General features: G+C 44.3%; 2 protein-coding genes across 3 annotated transcripts in view; one reads left to right on the top strand and one right to left on the bottom strand.

Moving 5' to 3' along the window:
- The first annotated feature begins 2,683 nt into the window (after positions 1–2,683).
- gjd6 (gap junction protein delta 6) lies at positions 2,684–3,964 on the top strand. The gene has a single exon (XM_063188242.1). It carries the CDS (start codon positions 2,684–2,686, stop codon positions 3,962–3,964), a length of 1,281 nt encoding a protein of 426 aa, XP_063044312.1.
- A 448-nt stretch (positions 3,965–4,412) lies between these two features.
- The window catches only part of sh3gl3a (SH3-domain GRB2-like 3a), a 55,309-nt gene continuing 37,050 nt past the window's right edge, over positions 4,413–22,671 (bottom strand). For both annotated transcript variants that reach the window (XM_063188151.1, XM_063188150.1), the window contains exons 2-11: positions 18,859–18,927; positions 18,370–18,442; positions 17,395–17,538; positions 15,619–15,752; positions 13,691–13,849; positions 11,831–11,934; positions 11,169–11,293; positions 10,930–10,962; positions 10,136–10,237; positions 4,413–7,187 (exon numbers count right to left, since the gene is read on the bottom strand). In XM_063188151.1, the coding sequence (XP_063044221.1) occupies positions 6,982–7,187; positions 10,136–10,237; positions 10,930–10,962; positions 11,169–11,293; positions 11,831–11,934; positions 13,691–13,849; positions 15,619–15,752; positions 17,395–17,538; positions 18,370–18,442; positions 18,859–18,867 (1,089 nt within the window). In that variant the 5' untranslated portion in view covers positions 18,868–18,927 and the 3' untranslated portion in view covers positions 4,413–6,981. The remainder of the gene's footprint in view (positions 7,188–10,135; positions 10,238–10,929; positions 10,963–11,168; positions 11,294–11,830; positions 11,935–13,690; positions 13,850–15,618; positions 15,753–17,394; positions 17,539–18,369; positions 18,443–18,858; positions 18,928–22,671) is intronic.

Here is a 22,671-nt window from a genome sequence, read left to right as displayed (position 1 = left end):
GTGATTTCTTAATTGACACAATTATTCAATCCCCTATAATCAGTATTTAGGACAGACAAATATATATGCAGGCCTATTGGTTTTTTTTGGCCTTTATTTGATAGGACAGTGAAGACGATGACAGGAAGCAAGTGGGGAGATGGGGAAGGGTCAGCAAAGGACCCGGGCCAGAATAGAACCCGGGTCAGCCACGTAGCAGACGAGTGCCCTACCATGGTAGGGCCAGACAAATATACATTTTTAAATGAATATTTTAGAAATATCAGATTTTTAAAGGACTGTGATGCTCAGCTCCTGCCATCACTGTTATCTGGTACAGTCACTTGTGACATGACAAAGTCCAAAGAATGGTCAAAGAAGTCAACAAAGGAAGTATTTTATCATCATAAGAAAGTTATGGGAATAAAAGTGTTGCAAATACATTAAACATGTCAAGAAACACAATGGCAAGTGTTATGCACAACTTTAAAGTTAAAGGCACAATTGAAAGACACTTTGAAAACACATTGAAAAATCTTTCAGAGACTGTTTAGAAACTGTGAAAGGCTTTTTGATAAGAAGATAAGTGGTTTCAGCGCAGACTACAAGTCTGCAATATAAAGGCCCAGAATGGCATGTAACAGGGATCTGTTTGTATGTGTTGACTGTCCTGATGTCTAATGCACTACTTACTAGAAGAAATGTCCCCCATGGGGACAATAAAGACTACTAAGCTTACTACTACACCCTGCTGACCCCAAAGTGCAAGAGGGGTCAAGTCCACAATGTCAAAAAGGATGTGGACAAAACACGACAGTTTTGAGATACTATACAAAACAAAGCTGGCAGCCTCTGGGTCTATGGATCACAAGTATTGTCTGAAGGAGGAAGAACAAGGCGTATGAAGACAAGAACACCTAGCCTACTGTGAAGCATGAAGGGGGTTTATTCATGCTTCACGGTTGGTTTGCTCTTTCAGGCACAGGAGCATCATGAGTTGTGCAAGGCATCATGAATTCTACTAAATACTAGAAGAACCATAGTGTGTAAATGCCATGCAGACAATCACAAAGCTGAAGCTTGGGAGATGTTAGAGATTCGAAAAGGAAAAGCATCCCAAGCACATTCTAGAAAGGCCATGATAATCACCTGAATGATGCAGCACACAGGACCAGAGAGTGAATGACATGGAGGCTTTTGCTCACAAGGAGTAGGCCTACAGTAGATGTCTGTGGATCACAGAAAGATTATTGTGTTAATCTATGTTTCACATATCAAGAAGAGTGCCAAAAGATAGTAAGTACTAAGGATGCATGGGACTAAGGGGTTGAATAATTTTGATAATGTTGTAAACACAGATAGAACATTTGTTGGGATATCATAAGATTACAAACCAGAGAGAAAAATAATGACAAACTGGCTAAACTCTTAATTTCAATGTGGGTTGACTAATTAAAATATTTAATAGTTAAATAATTGTATAATTTTGAACACAACTGTATACGGACATATAGTACAAGTCACCAAAATGGCAATGACCAAGTCGTAATGTATTACCAAAGGCCCTGTGGACTGTCATAGAGGTGTGGTTCTATGATAGTAAATGTTTTTCAGTGAAAATTACAGTATTCCACTGGTGGAACGGTGCACATTAAGGGGCTAACCAAACAATGACTGAAAACCATTAATATACTGTTTGCACTGCTACAACTGAAAATACAGTAGGGGCCTATATGCCTGTATAGTGTTCCCTTGGCGGTGCACATGTATCTGTTGTAGTTTTGTAGCCACTCCACAAGAACATGCAAAGATGATGTATGACCGGTTTACTGGCAACCTGCCCCATGTTGTCATTACCATGTCCCCCCAACCCACCCATTACAACTTACCTAGATGTGTCTGTGTTTATCTGAAACATATTTTTAAATGCAAGCAGCATCCCCGTCCCCCCCATTCCTCCAACACCCCCACCCCCTCCCGCGGCAGTGTAATCTATAAAGAATGTTATCAGGCAGGGCTATCAGAGGTGTCCTCAGTGTGTGGCAGGCAGGAGGAGAGGAGAGTGCGCTCTCTTGAACAGGTTTTTAAATGGAGCCCTGAAGACAAGAGAGCATGCACCATGTGACTTCGTGTCAAGTGGGGGCCCGCTGGCTGGAGCTATGGGGCCGTTCGACCCCCTCCCTTCCAATAACCCCCCCCCCCACACAGTCACTCAACACACCAAGACTAACACACAGTCACACAACACACCGAAACACACACACACACACACAAACACACCAACACAAACACACACTGTCACCCAACACACACACACACACACACACACACACACACACACACACACACACACACACACACACACACACACACACACACACACACACACACACACACACACACACACACACAGAATCACCCAACACACCTCACCTCCTCCTCCACCGCTTAGGGGCCAGGCCGCTTATCTCTGACGGCGAAAAAGGGATGGCTCAGTGCAGCGATGGCACCCCAGCTCTCGGGCTGCCAGAGCTGTAACATGAAAGTGGCCGTCCTCCCCGGCAAGAACAGCAGCAGCAGTGCTGGTGGCAGCAGGGCTACTAAAGTGGATCTATTTCAAGTGGTGTATCTGAAGAGGAGCATCTTCCAGCGCGGCGGCAGAGCCGGAGCCAGAGCCGGAGCCGGAGCCAGAGCCAGAGGCAGCATGACGGAGTGGACCCTGCTGAAGCGACTGCTGGACGCCGTGCACCAGCACTCCACCATGATCGGACGCATCTGGCTCACCGTCATGGTCATCTTCCGGCTGCTCATCGTCGCCGTGGCGACGGAGGACGTGTACGCAGACGAGCAGGAGATGTTCGTGTGCAACACCATGCAGCCCGGCTGCCTGAATGTGTGCTACGACGCCTTCGCGCCCATCTCGCAGCCGCGCTTCTGGGTCTTCCAGATCATCACCGTCTCCACGCCCTCGCTCTGCTTCATCATCTACACCTGGCATAACCTGTCCAAGCACCACGACGCAGCGGGTGCTGCTGGTCGAGACCCCACCGCTGGTGGCACCACCACCACCACCACCACCACCATGGCCACTGCCATCGCGGCGGCCAAGGAGAGCCGGGAGGCGTACGCCCGCAGCTGCGACTCGGACAGCTGCTCCATCAAGTCCCACCGGCACCTGGGCCACAGCCTGGCCAACGTACTGGAGGGCATCATGGCCCAGAGCCGAGGGGACAGAGGAGCCGGGGTCACCGCCGCCGCGTGCCTGACCTCCTCCTCGCTGCCCAGGACCAGGGTGTGTCAGCAGCCTGGGGGTGGTGGGGCTACCGGGGCGGTGAGGTCCGGAGTGCTCTCCAAGTACTACGTGTTCCACGTGTGCTTCCGAGCGGCGCTGGAGGTCGGCTTCGTGTTGGCCCAGTGGCTGCTGTTCGGCTTCCGCGTGCCGGCACACTACCTGTGCACGGCGCTCCCCTGCTCGCAGAGCACCGACTGCTACGTGTCGCGTCCCACCGAGAAGACCATCTTCCTCATCTTCATGTTCAGCGTGGGCATCTTCTGCATCTTCCTCAACTTCCTGGAGCTCAACCACCTGGGCTGGAAGAAGATTAGCCGTTCGGTGAGGGTGCTGCCCGACCGAGGAGGAGGCGTTGGAGGAGGAGGAGGCTCCTGGAAGGGCTACGAGGCCATCAACCAGGACAGCCAGTCCATCACCTCGTTGACCTTCCGGGACGTGACCAGCACCACCTCGCTGCCCACGCTGGACCTGGTGGTGGACCACAGGCCCGACTGGACCTGCGCGGGGAACTGCACGCCGCTGAAGGAGGTCGGGGCTGGGGACAGGGCGGGAGCAGAGAGCCCGGACAACCAGGACCAGATCCAGATCTCTGCAGCAGGCAACCAGAGAGACCAGAGAGCACAGCCTATGAGGGGCAAAGCACACAGGGGACAAAGGGTGACAAAGCAGAGGAGCACTGAGGTCTGGATATGAGATACTGCTACTTGGATGAAGCCATGACTCTACAATGGTTCACAGTTGTTGAAAGTGAACCCATGACTCTAAAATGGCTAAAAGTGAAATCTGATCATGTCTTTTCTTCTTTGAGGCCACGGAGGATACAGTACCTCAAATGCTACTGCAATGGTTTTATGTGAATCAGTCTTTAAAATGTAATGTATTTTTTTTTCCTTTTTGTGGTCTTTACCACTGGTAAGTCTTAAAGACATTCTTCAGAGGACTTTGAAGGCATTAGCTTATGGAACATAAGAATTGTTGTTTTTAAAAGGTGGGAAAGTCAACTGTGATTCTTAGCTTTGTAAATACCATGTGAACATTGCTGCTATGGAAGTTATGTATTTAAATTGTGTATCATGCAGCCATTTTGTGTGATTCTGTCATGACATTCTGTCATAATGAATTATAAACTTCACAACAAATATGGTATTTCATCTTCATTTATTTATGCAATATACAGTATGTAATAATAATATATTCATTTACAACACCTATAAAACACTTTGTATAAATTATGCTACAGAACAAAGGACAAGATAGAAGACAAAGAGGATTCTCATGCACAGCTTCCGTTGCAAGTTTGTATTGGTTTGGAAAGGCGTGCTGTGTAGAGTGGCCAAGGCAAAGGAGTGTGGAGAGAGAGAGAGGGAGAAAGGGGGGGTTGGGGTTGATGGCTCGAGAAATTACAGTGTAGAAACAAGACAGGACTCAAATAGTGTGGGCAAACCGTCTGCTTTCCAACAGTGATTTGGGATTTGGACATAAAGACAGACAAACAGACGTTCCAGCACTAACTTAGTGGCTAACATTCCCGACTCCCTTCTGTAGTCTATTGGTTTCAGTCTCCCATCGGCTCAAGATCTACTCGGACAGACAGGAGGTGGTTACCGAGGGTAGGGTGGGTATGGCTCAAAGCAAAAACAAAAAGGAAGGAGGAACATACATTTAGGTCTCTCTTGTTTTGTTTTGTTTCATCTTCCCAGAGGACAGCTCCTCACACTCCAGTTTCGTTTGTTTTTTTGTTCTTCAGCATTAAGACTCGAAGGCATGATATTAAGGTCACAAAAATAGCTTTGTTCATTATCAAAATCACATAAAAGGGGTGTTGTTCACCCTTGTCTTTGCTTAACTGTGATTTGTCCAGCAAAAACATCTGTCCCAAAAGAAAAAAGAAAAAAAAAAGAAAACATGTGAGTGACCTACACTAATGATTAACGCTGTAAGATGAGTAACACAGTAGGGGTTTTGTGTGTGTCTGTGTGTGTGTGTGTGTGTGAACTCAGTGACATGATCTATTTTCAATGGAGACGAGTATAAACATAGCCTTTGTACCTCCTAACTGACATACAAACATACAGACAAACATACATACATAGCTCACATGCTATTCCCTATACAGTATATGGCATCACACCCTGAAACATAACCAAGCTTGCAATTTAAACATTTACTCATGACATGACATATATGCGTAGCTGTACAGCACACTTCCATCTGACATGGAATGGGTACAGCGTTGGTCAGTTAAATAATGGTTCATCAAAGAAAGAAAAGAAGAAGCATTCCAAAAGGAAAAAAAAAGTTCCACTGCTTCCATTCACAAAGTAGAGCACAGGGTTCTCAGACTGAAGATACTGGTACAAAGTAGGTCTTGTTGTTCTTGTAGCTTTTCCTTCAATCTACGACACTGAGGCAGACAGTAGTACAATGGCAGGCCTATAGTACAAAACTAGGAGTCATAAGTCAATGACATTCTGTGTTCATGGTGTGTCAGAGGTGGCCACAGGGTGGCACTGTGATGGACTAAATAGTGGTTATCTCCTCATACAGAAATAACATCAACCCTTGATGGGCAGAGGAGGGCAAGATATGGAATGAAAACGAGAGAGAGAGAGAGAGAGAGAGAGAGAGAGAGAGAGAGAGAGAGAGAGAGAGAGAGGGGGAGAGAGAGAGAGAGAGAGAAAAAAAAATAAGAGAAGAGAAGAGAAGAGAAGAGAAGAGAAGAGAAGAGAAGAGAAGAGAAGAGAAGAGAAGAGAAGAGAAGAGAAGAGAAGAGAAGAGAAGAGAAGAGAAGAGAAGAGAAGAGAAGAGAAGAGAAGAGAAATGTGCACATCCATGGGAGTGAAATCTAAAGCTTTAGTGCAATACAAACGCCATTGGAAAAAGCACTTTAACGGTAAAAGTAATACAGTCTTTTTTGTTTCGTTTTTCTTTTTACCCTACCTGACACAAAGCTTCGGGCACTTACTATGATTTAGTTTGCATCACAATAAGTAATACCATGTAAACGGACAAAGACTTGGTAAAAGAGGACATTCATTGAGTTGCAGTTCAGAAAACTCACAGTTTAAAAATGTGTTTTTCTTCAAAACACGTAAGACCACTGCAGGCAGGTAACAAGTTCCACATTTGAGCAGAAATATACAGAGACAGCCTACGAACATACCAACCCAACGATATGCACCACGTCATTTAAAAACAACAAAAACATATAGAACAGAAAAAGAAAATAACTTCAGAGCAAGAGTGAATTCCAACGCATACACCATTTTTTTTTACTGCATACCACAAACAGAAGTACTGTAAGATCATAAAAGATAAGGAAAAACAACGCACACAGAAAAAGACACATGTACAAAATAAATAGGCATGAGCAGATACAACAGGACAATTCCTAAAAAAAATGTTTGTTGAATAGCAAGGCATTCACTGCACGGGGCCAGACATTTATCAGGTAAGTAAGTCATTGTGTGTGTGTGTGCGTGTGTGCGTGTGTGTGTGCGTGTGTGCGTGCGTGTGTGTGAGTGTGAGTGTGTGTACAGAGGACAGCAGAGGACTCTGCACACTGCATTTTTGGACATCACGGCTACACGTAGCAGGGGGGGAGCAAGTGGGGGCTGGCAGGGAGCATAAGGTGGCAGCGGAGGGGCAGAAGAGGGCGGCAGGGGGCTGGTCAGGTTAGGGGGGGGGTCAGGTAAGGGGAGGTGGGCTCCTCACTGGGGCAGAGCCACCAGCACCTCTACGTAGTTGATGGGGAAGAAGCCGGACTCCCCGTTGATCATGCCCTCGTACCAGTTCTCGTCAATCTGGTTGGTGAGGATGATGAGGTCTCCCTCCTTGAAGCCCAGCTCGCCCTCGTTCTCCGGCTCAAAGTCGTAGAGCGCACGACAGCACGGCTGGTCCATGTGCATCTCTGACTCTGAGGGGGCAGACGAGTCGACAACAATACACGTGAACATACGTACAGACATGGATACATACAGCACGTATACATACACACATTAGATATGTGCTGGAAACTACTACATCCAGGTCTAACGAATGCCATCTAGCAGCATTTGGCAGTAGAACATTAGTAAACCTCTCCCTTGAAGTCTCATACAGATACGAAGGCGACTGAGTTATCAGCTGAGACCTTTGGCTCAGCTGTTTTACAGTTGTCCTCATACCAGAGGCTTGCCGTGGGGCTGCGAGTTCAAGCCCAGAGTGGCGGATTGTGCCGGATGGCCTTTATTACAAAGGCTCAAATACACACACTGTGTTCAGCGTAGTCTCTACTTACTCCTGTCCTGACATACAGTATTTAACTACCAATACACAGCAGCGTTACCATGCGTTCACATTGGCAATGAATAGACCTTACACAGTGACAAACGTCAATCTGTGTGCATGGAGACAGCAAACAAAGAAAGGTTAACATCTACAGGGGTTGGACAAAATAATGGAAACACCTGTCATTTTAGTGTGAGAAGATTCATGGCTCAAGTGGACCAGCCTTTTGGCCAATCTTCATTTATTGCACATTGCTGCAGTAAGGTGAAGTGTGAAGGATCAATTTGCAGTGCAAGAGCACAGTTTTGCTCAAAATTTTGCAATGCACACAACATTATGGGTGACATGTCAGAGTTCAAAAAGGAGAAATTCTTGGTACACATGTAACTGTTGCATCTTTGACCAAGATAGCAAGTCTTTGTGATGTATCAAGAGCCACGGTATCCAAGGTAATGTCTGCATACCACCAAGAAGGATGAACCACATCCAACAGAATTAACTGTGAACACAAGAGGAAGCTGTCTGAAAGGGATGTTTGGGTGACCGGCCGTGTCTATTGACCCTGTGAAGCTCTTGATGGACCGTTCTGGTGGAAACAGGAGAGTTGAGGTCAGGGCTTTGAACCGGTTCAAGGAACGAAAACGAAACCAGGAACTTTTTGTATTTTACAGGGAACAGAAACGAAACCGGAAACGTTATTATTTTTTATGTTCTGGAACGGAAACACTTATTTAAAAATAATGGTAACCGGTTAATACCGGTTAATACCGTTCCTCAAGAGAATTGCAGATAGATATTGCAGAGAAGCGCGTGTAAAGCGCACTGAGAATGTTCGACATTATTGGGGCATCCATGGCCGCTTCAAATATGCACAAACTCACAATGTCCATCATAGCGCTCCCCGTGACCCAAGTCAGCGTGGAGCGCGCATTTTCATCATTGAGGTTTATTCTCCGCTTAGGTCGTCCCTGAATGACAAAATTCTGGAGGATATTATTTTCATCCGCTTGAATAAACAGTTTGGAAGTAGGCTGACTCATTTGCACTTCCGTCTTTCTTGGTTAATTACCGTCTGTTAGGCCTATGGGGAGTAATCAGCTGACAGGAACGAAATTAACCGTTCCGGGAACAATATTTTTTTTGTTCTAACCGGTTCGGGAACGTCAATTTATTGGTGGAACTCATAACCGGAAACGTTATAATTCCGTTTCTGTTCGGAACGGAACGTTTGGAAAAAAATAACGGTTCAAAGCCCTGGTTGAGGTGCACATTTAATTCTACCGTGATTTGGACACCTGTGGTTTTATGTTTTTTGGATACAGTCCGGGTTAGCACCCAAACATCTCTTTCAGAGAATTTAGACAGCTTCCTCTTGCATCCAAAGTTAATCATGTTAGATGTGGTGTGCAGACATTACCTTGGATACTGTGTCTCTTGATACATCACAAAGACTTGCTATCTCGGTAAAAGGTGTAACAGTTACACACACACACCTAGAATTTCTCCTTTTTGAACTCTGATATGTCACCCATAATGTTGTGTGCATTGCAAACTTTTAAGCAAAACTCTGTTCTAACCCTGCTAATTGAACCTTCACACTTCACCTTACTGGTGCAAAATTCCCACAATAAAATGACAGGTGTTTCCATTATTTTGTCCAACCCCTGTACTTTACTACTGTATAATAGCTGTGATGTGCTTCAATCCTTTGACTTAATTTAGTTAAAATTCTGTTAATGAATTGTTAAACATTGTGCAAACCATGGTACCAGAACGCACAACGTCTTGTAGAGTTCATCTTTAGTCCAATGCTAAAGAGTCGAGACACACTGAGTGTCGTAGTCAAACTAAAAGCCTCTGTCTGGGCTTCTGGCATTTTAAGGGCAGCGGTGTCTGACTGACTAGACAAGGGAAGGCTACAAAGAAGACATCCAAAAGTAATGGAAACTGTAAGTAGCAGAAGTGAGAGTGAGCTCTTCAAAGTGCACAAGGCCAGAGACCTCTTACTAGGTACACTGCACTCAACAACATATTGACCATATTTTGTACTTAAAAAGCTGACTTTTTCTTTTTTTTCCCCATCATGTCATATGTATGTAACAACGTGTTCGGAGGCCTTCTTGTTTATAATGGCCAAATAACGGCGGCAGTAAAATACAGTACAAACTCATAAAAGCATTCTGTGTTATGTCAGACAAATCAGAAACATGAAGGGCTGCCAGTATTATTACATGCTCTGAGAAGAAACAGGTATGTTTGCCCCGGGCACTTTAATAAACTCTACGGAAGACGAAAGAGGAAAAAAAGAACATCCACTCAAGAGCAAATCAGCTAAGACATGTTGGGCTTGCCAGGCCGACTCCACATAACACAGCAAAGCACAGTATCGCATGCAGACGGAGGAACATCACAGAGACTGCTGCAGGTGCATTTCATAACGGACGGGTTTCAATATGACTGCCAACGGCCGATACTACAGTGCACTGTTGTGGTTGACACGCACATGAAAGTCACTGTGGTGTGGTGTGGTGGGGTGGAGTGGAGTGGTGTAGTGACAGGAGATGGATGAGGGCTGGTGAGGGTGGATATACTCACGGCTGTAGCCGTTGCCGTTGCCGTTGCCATTTCCATCACCGTCGGACCTGTCTAACCAAGGCTGGGGCATGGGGGTGAAGTGCTCAACTGGATGGGAATGGGCTGAATGAACACATATGTGGACATGGAGTGAGGCACAGATGTAGACATAGAAAGACAGACAGGCAGACAGACAGACAGGCAGACAGACAGGCAGACCAAGTGTGTAATTTGCAGACAGCAGGCATCACCACAATTTAAAGCAACACAAATGTTTGACTTTGATCACCCTACAGGTTGAAAGCAAAATTGTCTCTCATTTGAATTAAACAAGAGACAGCCCACTCCTCCAAACTTAATTAGAACAGTCATAACATGGACGTCAGCAAAACTAATTGAAAAAGTACCGTGTTTGGTGAACCACTGAAAAAAAATGTTTAAACATTTAAAATAATATGAAAAAAAACTACTGGGTGCATGGCTTCCTAAATAAAAAAATCATCAATGTAAAACATCAAACTGTATTTCTAGAGAGTGCTGCTGTGCATCATCAACCATTCACAAAGCACGTTGCCTTATCTGTAGTAATAACTACAGGCAGCCACCAGATGGCATCAACGGCTCTGATGTGAACTGCCATGAGGAGGCCAAGGTGTTACACAATCACCCAGTATACAGTAGTACACTAACAAAACCCCAATGGTTATTTAACATTTCCTAATATTTCCAAAAAGGTTTATATAAGCATGACATAGATAAAAAATGCAAAAAGATATATTTTGTAAGGTAAAGTGTAAAAATGGGAGGACACCTACTTTTGCCATTTAAACTGTGGTTGATCTGATGATCTGTAAGGAACAGTGGATTGATTACCAATACAAACACAGAAAAGCGCAGTCCATAACACGCTCATAAATGCAACCATCACATGCAACAGACTCCAAATACCACACAGATTCCACAAAAGTGATCAAAGCATGCAAAGGGCAAACAGACCACCCATTTGTTGCACAGAGAGTAAATACCAGGCCTGACATGGGCATGGCCAGCCTACCTGTTGACTTTATTGATGAGCTGTATGATAAACCATTGTGCTGTGTGTTGTCCAGGGCTTCCAGACTGCTCATGATGGACTTTGGCTTGAACTCCCTCTTAGGTCGACTACTAGCTGTGCTTATCCTGTCAACGAGTCCAGATCACACACGTATAGACAGACACAGACACACACACAGTGAGTCACCTGGTTCTACATAGATCTCAAAGACCAACAAACCACTATCGATTTTTTGCACAACATCATTGATTCCAGTTCCCAAGCTGGCCGCGTGACTAGGGATGCACCGATACCGATACTTGGCCCCGATACTTGCTTATTATACTCATACTCGTCAAACACTTGCCAATACCAGGCACTGATACTGCCATTACACGAAACAATACATTCTGTTGACTTGAAAGCCGCATGGGGAAAAAAGTACCGCCTCATACATTTACTAAAACTTAATTCCACATGGAAATGGACAATAAAACAAATATCACAGGTGGAAAAACAAGGCTATGCACTTATTTCATTGCATGTTGGGGGTAAAAGTATCGGTATCAGTACTCCGTAATGGCAAGTACAGAAATGAATGTACTCGTATTGGTTTTCAAAAACAAAGTGGTACCGTGCATCCCTACGTGTGACTGTATCAGTACAGTTGTTTGGGCGTGTACCTGTCTTGTATTTTGCTGTTGAGTTCCTCCAGGATCTCTAGGGACAGGCGGTGGTACTCCAGGGCTGCTTCCACCAGCGCTGACAGCTGGCTCACCTGCTCCACCTGCAGCCACACACACACACACAGAAAGGACATTAGCACTAGCCTGGCGACGCCATCCTATGTACTTCCACCTAAAGATTTTGGCTCGCTAGTCTGGCAAAAGCCTCCTAGCTTGGTTCGCTCACTGTTTAGCCAATCAGCAAACAGTCGAGAGTGGTGACGCAGAACTCACCCGCGAAGTCAGTCAGTGTTCAGATTCAGTCAGTCAGATTTCTCTTCGCTTTCGCCAGACTGTTTGACGGAGTCAACAGTCAGCTTTCGCCCAGGCTACATTAGCACAACCTCTGGGCAGCTAGTTCCAGTAGCTCTGTGTTTCTGTCCGTCTTACTCGTCTTTTTGTGTTTCAGTCCTTAGTCTAGCTTCTAGTTTTTGTTTATTGTGCAATATAATGTGTATAACGTCTTGTGTATTCTGCATTTATTTATGCTATTAGATATCTTCATTTCCTCCGGGATCAAGAAATGTTACTGTACTCTACACTAACCAGAGCTAACCACACTAACTAGTCATGCAAGGTTGTTTAAAAAGGGAACACGTGGAACAATTTGGTCACTTCTAACTTAAGGCACCCAATACTCCCCAAAGCAAAGCTGAGCCAAGCTATTGCTACCGCATTTATGCCGTGCAAGTTGCTGCGTCTGAAGACAAGGCAGGTCAGGAGGAACTCGTCTCAGGTCAGAGACGAACAAACTTTATTATTGAAACATGGTGGACTGTTCCTTTAAACCTATGATCTTCAGGAAGCCTAAGCTTAAATCCAAGATTCATTGCCATCAGAAAAAAATGGCAGGGTAAAAGCCATTACCCGTAGTTTAAATCTATGAACTCTATTCATAGATGTAATTCTACAAATTACTGGGTGCTGTCAGCTGTGTAAGACCTTTTCTTCCTCCACACCAATTATTACACTCCTCCACCCTGATCATCACTTGCTTCTAGTGAATTCCCATGAGATGCGTCACCTCTTGATTGCCTTCAGTGTCAGTGAGTCATTTTCGTGTGTTGGCAGCCATGCTTGGCAGACCACCCTCTCTTAACTGTGCAATTGTGTGTGTGTGTGTGTGTGTGTGTGTGTGTGTGTGTGTGTGTGTGTGTGTGTGTGTGTGTGTGTGTGTGTGTGTGTGTGTGTGTGTGTGTGTGTGTGACTCTGGCTCATGAGTCACTGTCGCGATCACAGCTGTCAAAGGTACTGTACGAGTCACGACCACCACCACGCAGCCTTGCGACAAATTTAGACAAGTGTTTGCTGCTCTGTGGGAGTCTGCTGCTCTGATGGCAGTCAGTGCGTCAACCACCATTAAGGAATAAAACTTGTGGACAACTAAAAAAAATCGTCATCATCTAAAGCAGTCTGAAGTCTGAAGTGATCCAAAGAAAGCAAGACTCAGGACAATCAGGACTCAGACATCAGACAAGCATCACTTGCATAGTCCGTTTGAACCATTTACGGAATCACCCAATTCTAATGTGTGTAGCCAAGTAAAGATGTTAATTATTGAAATCAACTATATTAAGCACATGTGCATAATTAACCAGGTCATTTGAAATATGTGGTACAAGTGGTAGGTGATTTTTGCTGCTGTAGATTCTGAATCGAGGCTGCCCAAAATGTTATTTGACGTCGCAATAGGTCACGCATTTACCACAGTCACTTCCTCCCTCTGCAGTCCACAGTGCCAGATTTGCATCAGTGCCACTAAAATGAGGACCAAGTGAGTTGGAAACATGACACATGGGCAAGTGTGCCACGACTCACGTCGTTCTCCAGAAAGTTGAACATGCTCCTCTCGGCCAGCTCTTTGGACTCCTCAAACTTCTCCACGGCCTGCCTGATCTCCTCGTCGGGGATCTTGCCCTGCCGCTTCTTCTTGTAGTCGAAGTCTAACCGGCGTCCCTCGAGCTTCTTCAGGTGATGCTGAGGAGACAGGAGAAACGGTCAGATGAGGGGCACAGCACACAGTTTCAGATCATGATTCAGGATTCAAAATTGTGTTTGTCATGTGCCATTTTGTGCAGGCACAATGGGCAGTGAAACAAATGCTGCAAATATTCTCTCCTGTGTAAAATAGTAGGAAATGATAGGGAAAATAAATAGATGGTTTGGGGGTTGAATGAAAGATGAACCTATGTTTGCAAGTGAATATAAGGACGATCGAAAACAAGGATGAAATTTCATCATGCAAGTTCTGAGGAGTGTGTCAACCTTGCTCTTTCATAGACGCACATGTGCGTGATGCCATGTTGGGTGGGCCATAATGGCAAGTCTCTTCGATAAACAAACAAGTGCTACCACAAGTTACTACAGTATGGTCTGCTGTGTGGACACCATGTCTGAGACCTTGCAGTTATAGATGTTCAAGTCAAGTCAAGTCAAGTCAAGTTTATTGTCAATTTCTTTACATGCACTGGTCATACAAAGAATTTGAAATTGCGTTTCTTGCTCTCCCATGCAGACATAGACTAATCTAGGTAAGGACATAGACAGTATAGACATAGACAGTACTCATACATGGACATAGACAGTATGGACGTAGTTGAGTATGCAATTAGGGCTGGGACGATAAATCGACTAATCGTGACGAATCGACAATAAAAATTAGTCGACAAGAATTTTCAGTCAACTAATCGTTTAATTTAATTCAATGCTTTTTTTACTTACTTTACTAATACTTCATTACTTTATTGAAACCTAAAATTGCCCAGCACGTATGAATTGGACGTTGTATCTCAGAGTAAATAAGCTACTATCATGATTTAAAGCTCATTGTGAGCCCAGGGACCTCATTTTAACGGTTTCTTTCCTTTTCCCCCCAATTTCCTTGAAGATTAAAGTGCTAGAGTACTTGAAAAATTAATCGTTTGACTAATCGACTATTCGAAAAAAAGAGCTGATAGATTAATCGGGAGAAAAATAATCGTAGAAATTCTCCAACAAGCAACATGTGTTTTAAGATATTTCTTGAAAGTATTTTATTGCAGTGCCAGTCGTCTAATATCATTTTTTAGGATAGAAAAATAGCATCCCTGCTCCAGCCTTTGGTGCGAAAATATTTTGATTGATTTTGCATAGAAAAGTTGATTTTTTTTTCTCCATCAGTTCAAATGCCCAGAACCATATGTGCAGAGTGTCCAACTCAATATGGTACCGCCTATCCTCTCCTTTCGCTTGTGGCCTCATGATGCGAGGCAGTTTTATTCAATATCTCGCAAAAGCATAATCCAAATAAAAGGTCATTTTCTCATTTGCAATGTGTACAAAATTGTCGAAAAAAATTGTCTGCCTGGGCTGATGGCATGGAAACTTTTTTTTCTCCATGAAGACAGGGCATCAGTAGCCTGGTTATCATCGACTTTCAAATCTCTTCCAGACTTGGTCTGACCAAGAACATAACAATTACATTTCCCAAACGGCATGGATGACCTGCCTCCCTTGGTTTGGTAATGATTGTTTGCTTCCCAACAAAGTGGGAGGAGTTCCCGTTTTTTCGGGAGCTCAGAAAGTACTTGCATTGCTCTTGACCTGACTAGTAGCAACGCTGAAGGTGTTGCGTCACTAGGAGGGCACGGCCTGGCAAGGGCATCAGCAAAGCACAAGGTCACTAGCACAAGGGGAGGACCCGAGGAACCATATTGAGTTGGCCCCAGAGTGGTGACAGACTCAGGTGTCCAGTGATGCGTCCTCACCCCGATCTCTTTGAGGTCTTTGTCCTGTAGTGTCTGCAGGGGGTCGATGAAATTCTGCTTCACGCTGATGTCCAGCGAGTCCTTCACCTCAGCCATCTGTTTCAGCGACTCACCAATGTCCACCATTGCAGAGCCTACACCCAGGAAGAGGGGGAAGAGAGGAGGAGAGAAATAGAGAGGATGTGGAGTGAGGGAGGGGAGAAGTGGAGAAATGGAGATGGAGAGAGGGGAGGATTGGGAGAAGATAGAATTTAAGAATTAGAGAGGGAAGAGAGAAGGAGGGAAAAAGAGGGGGAGGGAGAAAGAGAGAAAGCAAAGGAAAGACAGACATGTAGCAGAGATAGACCGTGACAGTGAGAGAGAGAGACAGAGATAGAAAAAAGGAAATAGAACGCAGGCCATAGCTCAGCATACACGTATGTGGTAGACCGCGTTACACGACATGATACGAACACACCAATTCCAAAATAACAACTGCGGTCAATTGTCCCATTTATATCTGTAATAAATTAGCACCATTGGAAGTTTTGCAACTTCTACAACTACGAACACTAACACTATTCAAGAAAGACAACATGGTGGCATTGATCGTCAGTGCAAAGAGTGCTAAGAGACTAGAATCTAAGATCTTTGTTGCTCCTCTACACTTAGTTACCTTTATTGCCTTAGCTAATAGTGTTAACTATGTTTGTCCTATATGGCAAAAACAATGTACGGTATCTGCAATATAATGTGTTTTTTTTTGTTGGAAATGTATATTTATATCTCCCCTTGACTGGATTGCTGCCATATACAGTTGGCTCTGATGGTGTTTTAATGAAGCATTTGGCAGCCAGCACTGCTTTGTTCTGTGTGGGGCTAGTGAAGCTATCACACGCAAAAGTGTTTTGCACAGAGCAGCAGGTTTGCAGCTGGATGGCTGCCATAATAAATGAATTCAACCCACAGTGCATTGTATGTTTAGGACTCTTTGCAGCCATGCCAGGTCTACTGTTTTTGAAAAACATATAGGCGACCTCTTGCACGGACGTTTAAGATTATTTCAAAACACAGACTTAAATGTGGTCATTACTTGCTTTCTTATATGGTCTACAAGACCACAAAAAAATGATTTCATGATGTTTTCCTGTGTGGAAAGGAAGCAGTACCAGACACCCATATGTGAAAAAATAGCTTGTCCCAAATAATGTTCTGCATTAAAACGATGTAGGCATGCCTTGTATGAAATGAGCTTAAGTGAATGAATGTGTGTGTGAGAGAGTTTTGACTCCTCTAGATACGGTTTGTGCGAGTGTGCTGTGTGTTGTTATATGTGTGTGTGTAAATGTGTGAGAGTACATGTGGTTTCAACCATTTGAGCCAAGGCAGATATTCCCTCCCCACTGTGTGCAGTAATTTACACCACGCTGTTACGCTGGGCTGCTACAGTACGAGGCCAATGGAACCATAGGCAGCAGAACTGTGGAACAAGAGAACCATAGGCAGCAGAACTCTAACAGAGTGATAGAACTGTTGCTGGGGCAGCCATGGCCTTATGGTTAGGGAGTTAGTCTTTGATGGTTGCACGTTCAAATCCAGTACCATTGCGAAAAAATGTGGGAGGTATCCTACAACATCCATGCCTGAAGTGCCCTTGAGAAGGACACCTTCTGTTACCCCACATTTGTTCAGGGACTGCAACCAATACCATAATAAGTAAGCTTAGCTTTGGATTAAAGTGTCAGCTAAGTGTAATGTAATATAATGTAATGTAAAAACAAAAAGGCAGAGGCATACCGAAGGCGGATTCGTCCCCCAGTTCGCGGCCGTATCGCAGCATGCAGTCCCCCAGCACCCCCTCTGTCTGCGGGTAGCCTGTGGTCTTCACCTGGCCCCGGATCTTAGACACAGTGTTTAGCATGCCCAGCTTGGCTCTGGAAGCTGAATGGAATAACATGCGCACGCACGCACGCACACACACACACAAAATGTCCACATACACCAAAGCCCACCAACGCGTGCAAACACACACACACACACACACACACACACACACACACACACACACACACACACACACACACACACACACACACACACACACACACACACACACACACACACACACACACACACACACACACACACACACGTATGAGCAGGCAGGCACAGAGTCAAGCTTATTATCTCCCCTGCATGGCCAACCTGCTGGTAGCCTGGGCCTGGTTCAAACCAGGTATCTACTCATTACCATTACTATGCATAGCAATATGAGACACTGCTATAGACAACATTAACAACATTATTATGACCCACTTTATTTGTGAGGGGACCTTGAATATATTGAAAGGCATCATTATTAGCAGTGTAGACTCAAAATGTACAATTTCAATGTACTGAAAGGTTGAAACACACACCGATGACCTCCCTTTCATTTCGAAATGAAAAAATAAATGTAGTTGCTGCCAAAGGTGGTTCTACAAAGTATTAAGCAAAGGCTGTGAATACTTTTGTAAATATATTTACTTTTTATTTTTAGAAATTTTCAAAACTGTCAAGACGACTTGTTTTTTACATGGTCATAATGGAATAATTTGTGTAGGATTTTGACAACAGAGATTCATTTGTAGCATTTGGAATAAGGCTGTAAGATAATAAAATGTGAAAAAAGTGAAGCGCTGTGAATACTTTCCGGATTGACTGTACATGCAAGTCTGTAATATGGGTCAATGACAAGTCTTTGTATTCCCCACTGCTTATTCAGCATCCTACCTGGATTGGGTTGGAGGTATTCTGTGGTTTTGGACAACAGCTCGAAAACCGATTTGTTCGTGACGTCAATTTTCTAAAAGTGGAAAAAGACGATTAATAAGAACAGGACAAGGAGACAAAAATGAAACCTGTTCTTGAAAAAAAGGACAGGTCAATGAGACAAAGCTAAGGTGTCAGAAAGAAGGGAAAAAAGTCATGAAGGAGAGGAACAGTCTTGCCTATTTATACATATTTGACACACTTCTCCTCCACTCCCGCATCCAAACAGCCATTTCTAGGCAGCCTGGAATGAGGTCAGCATATGCCATGTCTACCCTTGAGTGGGTGCACCACCAGGCTCACATTACAACTTATTGTGTGTGTGTGTGTGTGTGTGTGTGTGTGTGTGTGTGTGTGTGTGTGTGTGTGTGTGTGTGTGTGTGTGTGTGTGTGTGTGTGTGTGTGTGTGTGTGTGTGTGTGTGTGTGTGTGTGTGTGTGTGTGTGCTCACCCTCTCCATCTCTGTGAAGTCTTCATCCAGCTTTGTTCCCTCTGCACCACTTATCTTCTCACTTAAAAGCTGCAGGCAAACACAGATACAGGCACAGACACAAAGAAGAGATGAGACATAGGCTAATCAGCAGAGATAATACAGAAAGAGCATCAGGTGTGCGCGTGAGAGAGAGAGAGAGAGAGAGAGAGAGAGAGAGAGAGAGAGAGAGAGAGAGACACACACACACACAGTTATAAGAGCAATTATTTCAAAGAAGACAATGCAGTGGAGGAAGCAGCCACAAAATAGTGAAGACAGCAAGCCAGAGAGATAGAGAGACTGATAGAGATGGTGAGAGAGATACATGTTGGTAGATGAAGTGGAGACAGTGTGCAGTGAAGGGTGTCATGAATGTCTGCCATCTCTTGCTTCATCACACAATCACCTTAACAGTCACATTCCTCATGCCCCCACCCCCTCACACAGACAACCACGCTGCCATCCACCCACATGCCACCAATAACGCCAGTCCCCTCACAACAACACCCCCACCCCCCATGTCAGTTGCACCCCCACCAAATCCAATGCCAGGCACTCACTACCCACGCTATCACCCATGTCAGTCACCCACAGTGATGGTTAACCTGGATTCAGAAGCTACGTGTGGGTGGTTGACGTTTAAGGGCGGAACGCCCAAAAAAAAAAAAAAAAGTTTTTCCAATTCCTGAAAAAATTGATTGAAAAAAAATAGAAAAAAATAAAGCTCTTAGTGGTCCGTGGAATTTCGCCTAATTTTTGCCATTTTTGAGAAAATGTGTCCTGCATCAACACATTGCATAGGCATGTCGCACCGCAGGAAAATGAAGTCGCACCACAGGAAATTCACTGCATTATGGCCATTTTAATCCTTTTGTACATGACTGACATCTGAGCTCATGCTAACTTGATAATGATATTGTGTTTAATCTTAATATGTGTTTTCATTTATAAAAAACTTTTTTTCCTTCTATAAGAGCAGTCACACCACAGGACACCATAAAAAGAACCTAAGCATTGCGTGACAGAAACATTGCAATATGAAGACATATTAAGAGGTTAACTTAATAGTCACCTTAAGCTTCCACAGCACTCTCCAATAACCTAGGTACTGACTGGTTAGGAGCCAGTCTTTAAGACCCTTGTAGTTGGCCTTGCAGCTGCCCGTTCACAAACATTGACATACATGTCACCCCACAGGACGCAATTTGTGTTACGAAATTGAACTTGTAGTTAATATTACTGTCTTGAGTTTCTTTCACATTCACATATCTTAATATAAAGTTGATATTTATGCAATCATGCCAAATGCTTCATACATTATTCAAAACGTTATTGGTTAATTTATATATAACTTATATTATATTCCAGGTTTCATTAATGTTACAGTCACGCCGCAGGATATTTGACATATAAACCTTTACATAAATCTTAACAAAAATGTTTCTTCTTATCTAAGACTAATATGAAACATAATGTATCACATCTTCTTTCATTGACATTTGTTTTTTAAAGAAAAAATAACTGTTTTGTAGGTTTTTAACCAATGTTACGAAAAAACAAGGCGTCACGTCTCCCACCCGTGTATAATCCAGTGCAATAATTTCAAAAGACCTGGCTTTACCTGAACTGATAAATGCCCTTCCTGGACAGCTAAAACCAGGTCATTTGGAATATGTGACACTAGATTGTAGCTTCTGAAATCCAGGTGGCCCATCACTAGGCATCCCGCACACCCCCACACCTGCACTCCCCCCACCAAACACCCCCCCGGCCAGTCACACCTCCCACGCCGTCACCCTGAGGCCAGTGGTGAGAGGCAGCCAGGACAGCCCTAGCGAGCACCCAAGCTTCAGTTTCCACACCCTGGCCTGAGCATGTCACCACATGAGACTGAGAGTGTCAAGCTGATGATTCACACGCAATGCATCACAGAGAGGTTAACCTATACGCCACATATTGGGCAAAAAGGGAAATTATTTGTGTGCGCTGTGTGGTGTGATGTGCCGTGTGTCACAATGATGACATGATCAAGTCAAGTTAAGTCAGCTTTTATTGTCAGTTTCTTTATATGCACAGGTCATACAAGGCAATTGAAATTACGTTCCTCTCTCTATACCATGAAGGGCAGGCATAGACATTGACTAAAAAAAGGAGAGAAGAAAGAAATTAAGTCTTGCTTAGTCACACATCACCATAACCACTTCACATCGGTTACCGGCTTCTGAGAGAGTGGGAGACTGGAGCTTACAAATGACTCAGTAACTACCGGTAAGCTGATTAAAATACTGTGAATAACTGACCCACTGAAGATGCCAACAGGCCAGTCAGGCCACACACACACACAGTTATTGTTTCACTCATTAGACACACTGGCTTTTCCGATTTGAGTACAAGGAGAGGATTGACACAAGAGGCAGTATGAAGGGTTGAGTTTTCGGTGACGTCACTTTCAAGTGCATGGCACAGTGAGTGTACTGACCCTTTATGAAGTACAGACTGAGGCAGGCCACGGCTTATGGGCCCCCTTGCAGTTGTTTGGAGTAGGAAATCTTCCGTATTGTGCATACCATGCAATTTCCAAGACGTTTTGAGCTGGCCCTTGCAAAGGCTATTCATGGTACAGTCAAGAAAGTCAGTGGCTCCAACCGCTAGGCTACTAGGCTACTAGGTTACAAGGCCATCTGCTCATCAAGCATGTCTAGCAGTCTTAAGCCAAAAGCCTGGGGACTTCTAGGAGAAAGGTGCAAGACAAATGTGAAAAGCCGAAGGCTTAAATTGAATCACAGACACTGACGTAATTGGGGCCTCGAAAGTTTGAATTCCCGTTTCTACGCAGAACATTGCTGAGTCATGTGTTTCATCATTCATGTGATACTACAGAGCTTAAGACTTGGAGGAAATTATGTTTAAGAGTGTGTCTTTCCTCTTCAAAGGTTTCAAGTAACAGCTATCAAAATTTCTTTTGACATGATCTTTTACCTGCAATACACTCAAGACAATTCAGGATACTTTTAGGGGACATCAATCGAGAAATGCGCATACATTCCACATAAAGATATGTCTTTTCACACCAAAAGCTTTCACGACATTGTGGTTTAATTATAAAATTAAAGAATGTAAATTGCCCTCATCTTAAAATCACAATGCTGCGATGCACAATGACTAGGCCTACAATAACTCCATTTTACTGAGTGAGCAGTGGAAGAATGAAGTGGAACCAAACAAATGCTGGCACATCAGTAGCAGAGATCGGCAATGCTGTGTGTGCAGCAGGCCTGTGATGAAAATCACTGCAATCCCCATCGATACAACTAAGGCAAAGAAAAACAATAAATCAAAAGTTAACTGTGCAGCATATTGTGTCAACACCAGTGTGTGTGCACAAGAGACACCTTTGCTTGTCCTCGCTCATCACAATTTGTTCCTTCAGAAAGCCTGTGGGACATGATGATGCGAAGTGATATGATACACTGCAAGTAAAGTACAAGTCACCCTGCTCCGCATTGTCCACAAGGTGACTTTGCTGCAGCCGTCTCCATTGCCAATGAGCACTGCCAGATCCCCACTCCACTCCCACAGTGCTGACTACAGAGGAAGCATGACACCACTGTGCAGCCCCGACCCCTGTGCTGTGCACTGCAGCCTGCCCCACTGATGAAATATACATCAGCCAGGGAAGAGAAGCCCACAGCAGGGGGGGCAGTGTGTCTGATGGGCTATACTGTAGCCTTCCTCCATCATCAGCACGGACATAGATACACCACACTATGCACACACACACACACACACACA

This window comes from Engraulis encrasicolus, chromosome 22 (genome assembly GCF_034702125.1).
Source record: "Engraulis encrasicolus isolate BLACKSEA-1 chromosome 22, IST_EnEncr_1.0, whole genome shotgun sequence".
Classification (NCBI taxonomy): Eukaryota; Metazoa; Chordata; class Actinopteri; order Clupeiformes; family Engraulidae; genus Engraulis; species Engraulis encrasicolus.
Note: the sequence above shows the minus strand (reverse complement) of the source record. Positions and strands in the feature narration are given on the sequence as shown.